The 12,455-nt window shown below is 41.2% G+C and overlaps 1 protein-coding gene and 1 pseudogene across 1 annotated transcript; one reads left to right on the forward strand and one right to left on the reverse strand.

The window, feature by feature from the left end:
- Nucleotides 1-4,927: 4,927 nt before the first annotated feature.
- LOC120296319 lies at nt 4,928-9,265 on the forward strand (annotated as a pseudogene).
- Nucleotides 9,266-10,082: 817 nt separating this feature from the next.
- LOC120296340 (cysteine-rich and transmembrane domain-containing protein WIH2-like) lies at nt 10,083-11,115 on the reverse strand. Its single transcript, XM_039318195.1, has 3 exons — nt 10,967-11,115; nt 10,519-10,639; nt 10,083-10,430 (listed from the first exon to the last, which is right to left on the reverse strand). Exons 1-3 carry the CDS (start codon nt 11,004-11,006, stop codon nt 10,358-10,360), a joined length of 234 nt encoding a protein of 77 aa, XP_039174129.1. The 5' UTR covers nt 11,007-11,115; the 3' UTR covers nt 10,083-10,357.
- Nucleotides 11,116-12,455: the final 1,340 nt, after the last annotated feature.

Here is a 12,455-nt window from a genome sequence, read left to right on the forward strand (position 1 = left end):
CCTATCAAGTGATTTTGCTAGTTACCAATTTCCTATCTGAGACTCCTTGGCAGGATTCACCCACCGGCAATTTACAGCTTCTGACCGACTACTTTGATGTCGCTATTATGTCAAGAAAATAAAAAATTAGAAGATAGAAACTGAACTTATCATCGTGGGTGTATGTACCAATCAAAATTTCATTTAGCGTTCCTATTGCGTTTGTTTTTCTTTTTGTTAAAGTGTTCCTGTTGAGTTGCGCAACAACATGTTTCGATACCACTTGTTGAGTGAGACTCGTATTGCTATTTGATAAGAATAAAACGAAAAATAAAGTCTTGGAATTTTTTTTCTTTTTTTATCATTGATGAATTTATACAACAGCCTAGATTTTATAGGATGATTTTTTATAGTAAAATAATAGTACAATGGGAATTGTAATCAATCGGGATGACATAATACAATATGAGAGACACATAAGATCATGTAATATATTCCTAACGGCCCCAAAATTTAACCCTTGCTTATGCAATACGAAAGTATCAAAAAAGCTATAAACTTATTGCATTGGTGCCATAGTTCTAAACACATGTTGATTTAATTCTAAACTTTTGACCTAATACCAATTCAATTCATCTGATTCAGTCATTTTGACTAATTTTGAAAGGATATTGTGGAAATGGACACTGGCTAACCAACCTACATGGCACTTTGGATGCTGACGTGGACTATTTTTAATAATATTTAAATATATTTTTTTTTAGTATAAACACGAACTTCTTCTTCAAATCACTGCATATCATGACCAAGATATCAATTAGCTCAACACCAAAACTTTGCCCATAACAGGAAAGAGGTAATCCGGCGCACGATTCGGAATTACTGATGCGAGTTTTTAATGCGAAACTTGGTGCCACCACATTCCAAGGCGTTCTTGGATGGAACAGCGGAGGCGGACGTAGGAGAGAGAGAACTTTCGACCCTAAATGCGCAATAAACTATGTAATCACAAAATTAGCATAAATTATTCCTTACATCGAGGAATTATATATTGACAGTATATCCTATAATTACTTGTGTTCGAAATCAAAACATTAAAATTTCCGATCAGGAAAAAAATAAAAAATAAAAATAAAAATCTGTCCAGAGGCCATGAAACTTAGGTGCACTTGTGCGTCGAGTTACTCAAGAGTGAACCCACTTGGCTCTGATTTTGGCTTGAAAACCCTACCTTCAAGCCATGGCAGACGAACCTATCCCATCCCAACCAGTACCGCGACCCGTCGTCGTGGTAAAGCAACGACACCGTCAACTCCATCACCCGCCGTCTTCCTGTCCTTGGCCATGGCCTGAGCGCCCACTCCCGACGTCGCTGGAGAACGCCACCCTGCCGTCCGTCATCTCCAGGGTCCTCCCTTTGGGAGCCACGCTGAACTTCTCGAGTAACGTCCCCGCCACGAACTCGCGGCCGTAGAAGAGCATGACCTGGGCGTGGTCCCAGCCCAACCGGCGCCACCGCCCATTGTTCTTCACCGAGAGAGCAACGCTCCAGTTCCCGCTGACCACCGACGGCGACAGCGACGGCGGTGCCGGCACGGAGGAAAGGGAGAGGGAAAGGGAGGCCACGTGAACCACTGGCGGATCACCTTCGAAGAGGCTTAAAAGAAGAACCACAACGACGGCAAGGGCGCAAAGGGCCAGACCGCAGAGACAATATGCTACTATTTGCTTTGCTTCAAATTCTCGGTTGGATTCGGCACTGCGGTCGCGATGCTGATGCTGTTGCTGCCACTGAGCTTCCATGGTTAGTCACCGCTGCAAATTTGACGACTTCACAAGGAATTACATATATATACCTAAGATACATATGTACGTATGTATATATTATTATTTAAAAGGGAAAGTATACTTGGTGGGATTTTTCCTCAGAAATATTCATCAAATCTTTGTGCAAAGAGCCGTGGGACGAGAGATATAGTTTCCTATTTTATTTAAAGAAGTAAATCTAAGTGAAAATATATACAAAACAAGTATAAGTGAACTTGGTGGGATTTTTCCTCAGAAATATTCATCAAATCTTTGTGCAAAGAGCCGTGGGACGAGAGATATAGTTTCCTATTTTATTTAAAGAAGTAAATCTAAGTGAAAATATATACAAAACAAGTATAAGTGAACTACAAGTATAAGTGAACTTGAGTGGATATCGTTCTCTGGTAAAAAATTCAAGAAAAGAGAGAAGATTTAGTATATATTGCTCTTTAAACGGTAAGAGAATATTTAGTACGCTCGGAATTATTTTAGGATTTTGTAGTGGATTTAAGAAGTATTTGTGGAGAAAGGTTCATTAACCTTTGCTTCTTTTTGATTGCAAGCAAGATAGAAGGAGGGATTTCTTGACGTTGTATTTTAGTTGGAAACTATCAATGTATGTAATTTAGATATACGATACTTGATTTTTTATTTTTTTAATCTCATTTAGATGGATGGAGTTTGTATTAGAAAAACAGTTTGATTGAGTAAAATAATGTTAGTGATAAAGAAAAGATGAACAGTTCAATTGAAGATGGCAATGACAAAAGAGTCACGACCGAGAGAACATGGAACTTGTGTCACATTGCATATATATGAAGTTTAATTGAGGCTTATGCATTTTATAATATGCTAAAGAAGACGGATTTTCCTTTAGAGTTTTAAACTCGTACAAAAGGAATTGAGGAAAAAGCGTGGTTCAGTAATTTGTTGTAGTGACCAAGTGTACAAGATCGAAAAAGGAGTTAGTTAAGTCAAGATTGGGAAAAGATGCGGTGGGAAATGAGAAAAAAGTTATGCCCAATAATAATCATGTGACGATTCCTCAAAGCGCTATATTTTCTAAATCGCACAAGAATATTGATTCCAAAACAAAAAGAAGATTCAAGTAAGGGTTAGAACAAATAAATCATTTCAAGCATTGGTTCTTGAAATAAAGGGAGTGAGAAAATTAATTTCGAAAATAACAAAAATCATGTTACAAAGTACAAAATATTGAAATTGCAAGAAAACGATTGGCAAGCACTTTTCGATTATTTTTCAACCACGCGGTTCAAAATTTTCAATTTTTATCGATTTGGATGGTGAACAAAGACAACCGTAATGTTTCTTGGGCGAATGCACAACCAAGAGACTTATACAAATACTTAGGGGTTGAAGTAGCCACAACTGATGTCATTTATTTGACAAACAAATATGGCATGCCTTTTTGCGTCATTGTCAATGTCAAACATCATGGCCAGTCGTGCGTGCGGGTGCACCTCTCGAGCTATCATTATTGACTAGTGTAAATCAATGCAAAAAATCAAGTCCGTGGAGAGAACCTAGTGCTTTATGAGGACATTGAGAAGCAACTCTCCTCAATGTATACGCAAAGCATCTTCAAAAGGTTTTCAAGTTGAAATTGAGACGATGCTGCAATGCCTTGAGATGGAGTCGCATAAACTTTCACGGTAAAAAAGGGGCATCGACATGATCATGGTGAATAACTCCTGAGGTGTTAAATTCGAGGTTTGGCCCAAACAATTGAAAAGGAGTCTCGTTCCAAAGGAATGAAAACCCATGAAGTGAGAATCCAGTTGAGGATTCAATGTCATGGAATCCAACCAGGCCACACATTTCATTTTAGTGCACCCTGGAAAAATGATTTCTCCTTCCACGAAACAAAAAGGGCATCATCTTCCTCTCACTTTCGCAACAAACAAACACACCTTTAAGCACGCAAATCCGACCACAGGTGATCGGGCATGCGAAACTCGACTTCACGTCCTAGCTCTAGCTCTTCGCACGGTGTTCAGGCCTCAGAAACAGCTCTTAACCTCACATGATCCTGTGTTTTTCCAGGTCGATGGCGTGTGTTGGCTCTGAGAAGCAAACTTAGAAAATGCTCGAAGAACTCGGTTTCGAAGAGAAAATTGAAATTTGACCAAAAAATTAGAAGAGGAATTCAAAATGCTAGCAATAGATAGCAATCAAAATTGAGTGTTCAAAATTTAAGGGCTTATCTGGTAATCCTTATATTTCGGAAGTAATTTTAAAAATTACTCAAAAATAAATTTTTATTCTGTTTATTGACGAGCTCTGAGCATTCAAATGCACTTGGAACTGTACAAAATTTCTATTCTCGGAACAAAAAAAGAACACAAATGTATTTTTGTATGACCTGAATTTTTTGTGACTCAGATTTCTTTTAATTTTTTGATATTTTTCTAAGATTTTTTTCTTTTTCCCTTTTCTTTTTCCTGTCTTTTCTTCTTCTCCTCTAAGTGATTGCTGGCTTTTGTCTTTGGCTAGTCACCGAGCATCAATGAGGCCTAGCAACTAACTAGAGCAAAAGGAATAAGAAAAGAAAAAAATGACTTGCTTCTAGAAAGAATTAACTTTTTTTTTTTAATTTCTTAATTCTATTTCAAGTCTACTCTGGAAAGTAGAATAATTAGCTAGCGTTATCAAACGGTTTTCTATTGTCTTTTATTCTAATGAACAATAGAACAGAATTAATCAAGAATTAGCCAGTTATTAAATAGGCCTTAAAAAGAAAGGGAATTTATGAAGCGCGGGCCCGAGATCAGGCCCGGCCCGAGGCGCGGGTAAAAAAGAGGCCCGCGGGAAAGGAGCGGGGCCCCGAAACGCCCGCCGTTTCGACAACGGTCTCACGGGCGCGTAGAGCGTGACAGGTGTCCCGATCATCGAGAACTTTCAGTCGCCGAACGAGCTAGAACGATCTTCTCCTTCTTCCTCCTTCTTCCTCCCCCCTTCATAAACCCCAAAACCCCGCTCCGCCTCTCCACCACCTCCCGCCGCCGCCGCCGCCGCCGCCGCCGCCGCCGCCGCCGCCGCCGCCGCCGCCGCCTCCGCCGCCTCCGCCTCCGCCTCGGCGCCTCGCGTTGTCTCCGGTTCGCTTTTCGTTCTGGTCGAGCTCTCCGGCGAGGTCATGGCCGCCGGTGCGCTTCTCCGCGCGGCGCAACGACGTGGCGCCGCCTCCGCCGCCGCCACCGCCGCCGCCGCCTGCAAATCGGTGCGTGCGTCTTCTCGAGTTGTGTTCCGGCTGGCCTCTCGTTTCTCGTGCTCTGTTTTTTCCTCGGATTCCTTCTGCCGGTTTCGTCGAATCCGATGTGATGAGTGCTTGAATTCTGAGCGGAATTGCGGTTTTCCGGCGGTGTTCATGATGTACCGGTTGTGATTTCGGTGGTAGAGTGGAATTCTTTCTTCTTCTTTTCGTTGATGAGTATCTGGTGGTATTCGAGGTGATTGCTTCTAAAGCTGTTTGAGAATACTTCGCTTTTTTTTTTTCTTTTTTTTTTTTTTTTTGGCGGGAATGGGAGTTGAAAATTCGCGATGGAAGAGAAGTGATGGATTTGAAGGAGACCGCTTTAGCTGGTTTCCGACTGAAATGTGGTGTTGATATGCGAAAAAGATCGTTTCCACAGTTTGTGGTCGGGTGAAGCTGAATGGATTTTCCGACATCTGAAGTTCTTAGTCTGTTTTTGTACATTTTTTTCTTCGCCATTGCAAATCTTGGTGGTGGTAGCTTGTGAAGTTTTGATTAGTTAAGGATAAATATAGGCATGTAGAATCTGTTAATTACACTCTGTTCCTTTCTTCGCTGCTGGTTCGTTTATCTTTATTGAACATTTCTGCTTTCATTACTTTGTGGTGAATGATCTTGACATGCTAAAAAGCGGAATTCGGTAACTTTTGAGGGAGCTGGAAGATGGATATGATAATTGTGGACTTGGTTCTAGCAGCAGTGCGCAATGTTGGACCTTACATAGATCTTCTCTTAGCTTTTGCTAAGAAATCCAACTTTGATGTCTGATTTTTTTTTTTGCAGCTGACTGGCAATGGAAAGTCGTCGTGGCCAGGTTCTTATCTGGGTCAGAGCTGGGCCAGTCTATGCAGACCTTTTAGGTAGACAGATTTTATTTTTTTTATGTAAGTTGTTGTGTCTCAACTGCTGGTTATCAATCATAATGCATAACGGTGTATGCGTTTTCCTTGATACAGTTCAAAACCTGCTGGGAATGATGTGGTAGGTATCGACTTGGGTACTACCAACTCCTGTGTTGCTGTCATGGAGGGAAAGGTGAGACTGAGCGATGCTATACTGTGTTATTCATTTGAGAGTTTCGCTTTCTCTTTGTCAATTCCGAGTTCTGGAGTTTTTTTCTAATCTTATGTAATCTTTGCAGAATCCCAAAGTTATTGAAAATGCTGAGGGATCTCGAACCACTCCATCTGTGGTTGCATTCAATCCGAAAGGAGAATTGCTTGTCGGTACACCGGCAAAACGGCAGGCAGTGACGAATCCAACAAACACGATTTTTGGCACCAAGCGTTTGATTGGGAGACGTTTTGATGATCCCCAAACCCAGAAAGAGATGAAGATGGTCCCGTATAGGATAGTAAGAGGTCCTAATGGGGATGCATGGGTCGAAGCAAACGGGCAGCAATATTCCCCAAGTCAAATTGGTGCTTTCATCCTTCAAAAGATGAGAGAAACTGCCGAGGCTTATTTGGGGAAATCAATTTCAAAAGCTGTTATTACTGTTCCAGCCTATTTCAATGATGCTCAGAGACAGGCAACAAAGATGCTGGGAGGATTGCAGGGCTTGATGTAGAAAGAATCATCAATGAGCCCACTGCAGCTGCTCTTTCATATGGTATGAACAACAAGGAGGGTCTAATTGCTGTTTTTGATCTCGGGGGTGGAACATTTGATATATCGATTCTGGAGATATCTAATGGTGTGTTTGAGGTATGATCCAGTCTGATGCGCTCTGTATTATTCTATGCTTTGGGTCCCAGTGTGGAAAATTCATCTGGAGTTCTTCTTATGTAGGTGAAAGCAACAAATGGTGACACATTCTTGGGGGAGAGGATTTTGACAATGCTCTGCTGGACTTCCTGGTGAATGAGTTCAGGAGAACCGAGGGAATTGATCTCTCTAAGGATAGACTTGCCCTGCAGAGGCTTCGTGAAGCTGCTGAAAAAGCTAAGATTGAGCTCTCATCAACAAGCCAGACTGAAATCAACTTGCCTTTTATCACAGCTGACGCTTCAGGGGCTAAACACTTGAATATTACACTAACTAGATCGAAATTTGAGACTCTGGTAAATCACTTGATTGAGAAGACTAGGGACCCATGTAAAAGCTGCTTGAAGGATGCAGGCGTTTCCACTAAGGATATTGATGAAGTTTTGCTTGTTGGAGGTATGACTCGCGTTCCCAAAATACAAGAAGTAGTTGCAGAAATATTTGGAAAGACCCCAAGCAAAGGGGTGAATCCCGATGAAGCTGTTGCTCTTGGAGCCGCAATTCAGGGTGGTATTTTACGAGGGGATGTCAAAGAGCTGCTTCTCCTTGATGTTACTCCTTTATCACTTGGTATCGAAACACTTGGTGGTATTTTCACACGTTTGATCAACAGGAATACAACTATTCCCACCAAGAAAAGTCAGGTGAGTATTCTGCGGTGGAATTGCTTTCTTTAGGCAAATCTCATTCAAAATTCTCTTTCCTTTCCTAGAGCAGGGCTATTTCCTTCAACCCCCAGAGAATCCGACAATCTCATTATGAGTCTCCTCTTTATGCTTGCACTCATGTCTTTGTGATAACTTAGAAATTGGCACATGGCTATGGGGAACTTCACATCAATAGGGAAGCTGCTCCAACCAAGAAAGAATATGGAAGATGTGACGATGATGTTTGCTATATGTGTATAAGATAAACAGTGACATTTATAGTATATCGACTTTATTCATGTGGCTTAACCTTTGAAGGTCAGATAAAATCTTTTCAATACAGCTGTTTGAGTACCATAGACATTCAGATAGTTGTCTACATTTCTGCATGTTTAAACTGCAAAATATGCTACCCAATTTGGATGCTTCGTTTTGAAGGCTTTGTTTCCAACAGAGATATATTCACAGGAGAGGCACGTATCTGATTTCAAAATTTTGTTTTTGTTCATACAGGTGTTCTCAACAGCAGCTGACAATCAGACTCAGGTGGGTATCAAGGTTCTTCAGGGAGAACGTGAGATGGCATCTGACAACAAGCTTCTTGGGGAATTTGAGCTTGTGGGAATACCACCAGCTCCTCGAGGCATGCCCCAGATCGAAGTGACTTTCGACATTGATGCTAATGGAATCGTCACTGTCTCCGCAAAGGATAAAACTACTGGTAAGGAGCAACAGATCACCATCCGTTCCTCTGGAGGGCTCTCAGAAGATGAAATTGAGAAGATGGTCAGAGAGTCAGAAATGCATGCCCAGAAGGATAAAGAAAGAAAGGCTTTAATCGATATCAGAAATACAGCAGACACGACTATCTACAGCATAGAGAAGAGCTTGGGCGAGTATAGGGACAAGATACCTAGCGAAGTTGCGCGGGAGATAGAGGATGCAATTGCAGACTTGAGGAAAGCAGTGGGTGAAGACAATGCCGATGAGATTAAAGCGAAGATCGATGCTGCCAATAAGGCGGTGTCGAAGATTGGACAGCACATGTCCGCGGTTCAGGGGTGGCGATTCTGGCTCGGGCGGCTCTCAGGGTGGCGACCAGGCACCCGGCCGAGTATGAAGAGGTGAAAAGTAATGCACGAGGTGCACCGCCTCCAGCATCGTCTCTGAGATGATCAGCATCTCTCCGCTTCTGGTTTTAGTATAACGTCTAATACTACCTCACACGGTTCTTTGTGAATATGGGAGCATGGATCTTTAGGTTATTTAGTTGGCAGTGAGTTTGGCTACATTTCAGTGCTGAGATCATCGAGTTGCGCACGTTTTGATGTGCTTTGGTTGGGGGGTTCTTCTCAATGTCATAGTTTCCACTTCTCAATGTGTAGGTGGGAATGATAATGATTTCTGTGTTACTAAAGCTTTTTAGCGGCCGGCGACGGCTATCGGCATCAAACCCTAAAACCCCAGAAGATCACTCCTTCCACGGGTAAATAGAAACGTCGGTACTCTCATTCTCACGACATTTGAGCTGTGGGACATGTCCCTTACCGACGTGTAGGTCTCGAGAGCTCCTGCCGGCGACTTCGGCGATTTTGCATGATGCGTTTATACGGTCCGAGGGAACGTGAATGTGTTGATGAAGCAGAATTGTTTCTTGGATGTAGTCCATAGCTTGGAGTTATTTATTGACTCGGTACGGGGATGAGTGAGATGTTCAGTGAGAAAAGCGATGTGAAAGTCATAAAGTTTGGTGTCAATTTAATTTCAAATTTATTAATTTAGTATCAATTCAGTCTTTTTGGATAATTTGGTCGGATATTATTAGTGCGACACTGACCGATTTGCGAGGAACCGTTGGCATTGATGGGAAAGTTTTTTAGTAGTTTTATTTTTTATTTTTTTTTTATTTTTTTTTTCCTTTTCTTTTTGTTGGTGACTGGTCTTCGGCCATGGGTGAATTCGCCAAATTTGGTGAGGAGAGTCCTCCCCTTGCCCATGCGGGCCTTGCTTATGACGGGCGATGATGAGCTTAACCCAGGTAAGGTCAGCCTAGCCACCCTGTGGTTGATGGTTGGTTATTGGCAAAAGAAAGAGTAAGGGAAAAAAAGGGTAAAAAAGGAGGAGGAAAAGAAAATAAAAGAATAATTAAAAATAAAAGATAAAAATTGTCCTTATCAACATCAGCTAAGTTCACTGTGTGTTTTTTTTTTTTAGTCAGTCCTACTCTATTCCTACACTACACTCGCTCGTACTTTTGCCCGCCTTTATGGGGCGTGGGAGTCGAAATCTACTCCCGAAACTTACGCGTCTCCATCTCATCTCCTTCCGGCGGTGGGATTGAACCCTTCATCTCCCCCTTCCATGTTGGAAGAGTGTCCACTGGGGCGAAATTAATATCAATATAATATATTTATGATTTTTTTGATATTTTTCTCATTGTTTAGCTTATGTGACTTCTATAAATTTCAAAGCATCTCTCGGTGGATGAGTAACGGAGGGCCAAATGCACTGGCCTTAGGAGAACAATCAAGCTGGCGATAGAGATTTAGAAAAATGCTGTTCAAGAATCGATTTGTGCGGATAAAGAATGGATTCCAATGCTTGCACAATAATTAAAAAATCAGCTATCGTACTGTACGATTCTGTTCTCCATCGATCAGTGTCGATCGGTTATTAGATATTCTCCTTCACTCTATTACGTAACAATTGCAGGCCTAAATTTCATGACAAGAAGTGTACACGAGAAGCCGATCGACAAGGCGCAGTTGAACGTCTAGACCACATTATTAGCAACACACAAGAGTATAGAACAATAGTAGAGATCGAAACGGGTGTTTAAAATGATGCCTGCTCTTACGGTCGCTGGTCGGCCACCGGCGCGATCCTAGCACACGCATATGACGGACGGATCGCAACAGCACTCGTCCAAGAGGCAACAACAACACAGAGCTGCAAGGCTGCCCAATGATGAACGTGTACCTTAAATTTGGATCATAGAAAGTGAGATTGAACGAAGTTAAATTAAGAAATGTTCAGGAAACGAACCATCCATCGATGAAGTTGCGTTCTTTCTGTGCAGATGAGGGCGGAGGCGGAGGCGGAGGCGCGTAGTACTGAGGCGGCGCATACTGTGGCGGCGCCGTCACTGGATGCCCTTGATAAGGGGCTGTAACAAAAACACAGACAACGGTGATTAGCAAATCTTGGCTTATGGACAGAGCTCATCAAACACGTAACATCCGAAAACAAATTCTGGACACAGCAATCGATCCCTGATCAAACATGTTCCGGATTTGATGAATGCAGCTCAAATATTGTCCAAAGATCTCATAGCAAGAAAAGGGTTCTTGCCATATGAAACAAAGATCTTTGGGGAAAAAAAAGTTGGTAAGGACATGCAGGTGAGGACAAGAGCAGCCATCACCAATTCCAGTTGAATACAAAAAGGATTTACCAGGGAGAAATGAAACAAGGATTAGGTCGAAAAACATACCTTGGGAAGGATAAGGATATGAGTACTTGGGATCGTTCATGGTGGTTTCTGACGATTGCGGATAGAAATCTCTTTATCAAATAGGACAACTGCTGGTAGGTTAATGTCGATCTGGGCGGGGTTCTTTTATACACGGGAGAGGAAGCATGAAGGGGAAGAAGAGACTTGACGAAGCAAGGCACCTGGTATCCTTAAAACTCGGTCTCATCTAGGGTTGTGCTCATCTCTCTTCTGGGGTAAAGCCCTTGCCGCATCCTACTTGCCCCATGAAGCAAGATTGGAATATGAAAATGTCTGCTTAAGGATTACGACAATTAGCGAGCTTTTTCTTGCGTTTCTAAAATGTATAAGTTGCTCTTTGAATCGAATGACTTGCTCGACATATATTCCTTTCCGATTTCCTTTTAAGTGTCTTGAGAATTTCCGACAAGTTAAAACTATGGGAAAGATGACATACAAGTGCCATAATTTTCAAATGACGTTCACGGAATGCCGTAACCTTTTTTTCCCGATCATATAAGTTCTATAATTTATATACGATGTTTGTTTGAGTGTCATAAAAAAAAAATTTCAGTCATTTGAGTGACTTATAACTTTTCAATTGGTTACCTTTTTAAAAACATTAACTACAAGTGCTATACCACATTGGATTTTTGGCAATTGAGTGAATATTATTTAGAAGTTATGAGACTCAAGTGAACATTATATAAAAGTTAAGGTACTTGTAGTATCCGTATCTCAAAAAATTATTGTTATAATTGTTCTTCCTAATTTTATGCTCCATTTGTTTCGCAAAAAATGAAATACTCCCAAAAAATATTATCTAAAAGTCATTTTCCAAGAAAATGACAATAGTTTTCGGTATTCGGTTGAAGTCTGAAATTGAAGTAGAAAATATTTTTCGCCATTCGATATCTCATTTGATTTTCCTCCATGAAGTTCTTTTGATCTTTTTTTTTTTGTTTTTATTATTATTATTATTATTTTATTTGTTCGTTTTTATTTTATTATATTTAAAAAAATCGATTTTTAAATTGTTTTCTATTCTTCTTTTCTTTCGTTTCCTTTTTTTTTCCTCAACCATTTGCTGTTGATACCCGACAAGTGCCACCTTGGGCCTTGCCACCCTTTGGCGACGCTTGAGTGTCGCCAATCAGCTAGGCTCAAGCCTCACCGCCATAGGCTCGAGCCTCACAGCCTTCTAGTGATGCTCAAGCCATCACCGCTCTAGTGACGCTCAAGTATGATCGATCTAGTGACCTCCAGTTGCCAATGGTTCGTCACCGAACCCAGCCATCGCTAGGTCTGGCAACCAGCCAAAGAAGGAGGAAAATAAAAGGAAAGAAAGGGGAAAAAAAGAAAAGAAAAAGAATAAATAATTATTAGAACTTGATTTTAAAAAAAAAAATGAAAATGCAAATAAAAATAAAAATAAAGGGAAAATGTATTTGGTGAAAGAAAGTGACGTGAAAGAAGTTATGGAAAATGT

This window comes from Eucalyptus grandis, chromosome 7, assembly GCF_016545825.1.
Source record: "Eucalyptus grandis isolate ANBG69807.140 chromosome 7, ASM1654582v1, whole genome shotgun sequence".
Lineage (NCBI taxonomy): Eukaryota > Viridiplantae > Streptophyta > Magnoliopsida > Myrtales > Myrtaceae > Eucalyptus > Eucalyptus grandis.

Coding starts and splice junctions, on each gene's coding strand:
- LOC120296340 (XM_039318195.1), bottom strand. CDS start 11,006: ATGAACGATCCCAAGTACTCATATCCTTATCCTTCCCAAG. Junction 10,640..10,966: donor ATATCCTTATCCTTCCCAAG/GTATGTTTTTCG, acceptor TTTTTGTTACAG/CCCCTTATCAAGGGCATCCA. Junction 10,431..10,518: donor CGCAACTTCATCGATGGATG/GTTCGTTTCCTG, acceptor ATCATTGGGCAG/CCTTGCAGCTCTGTGTTGTT.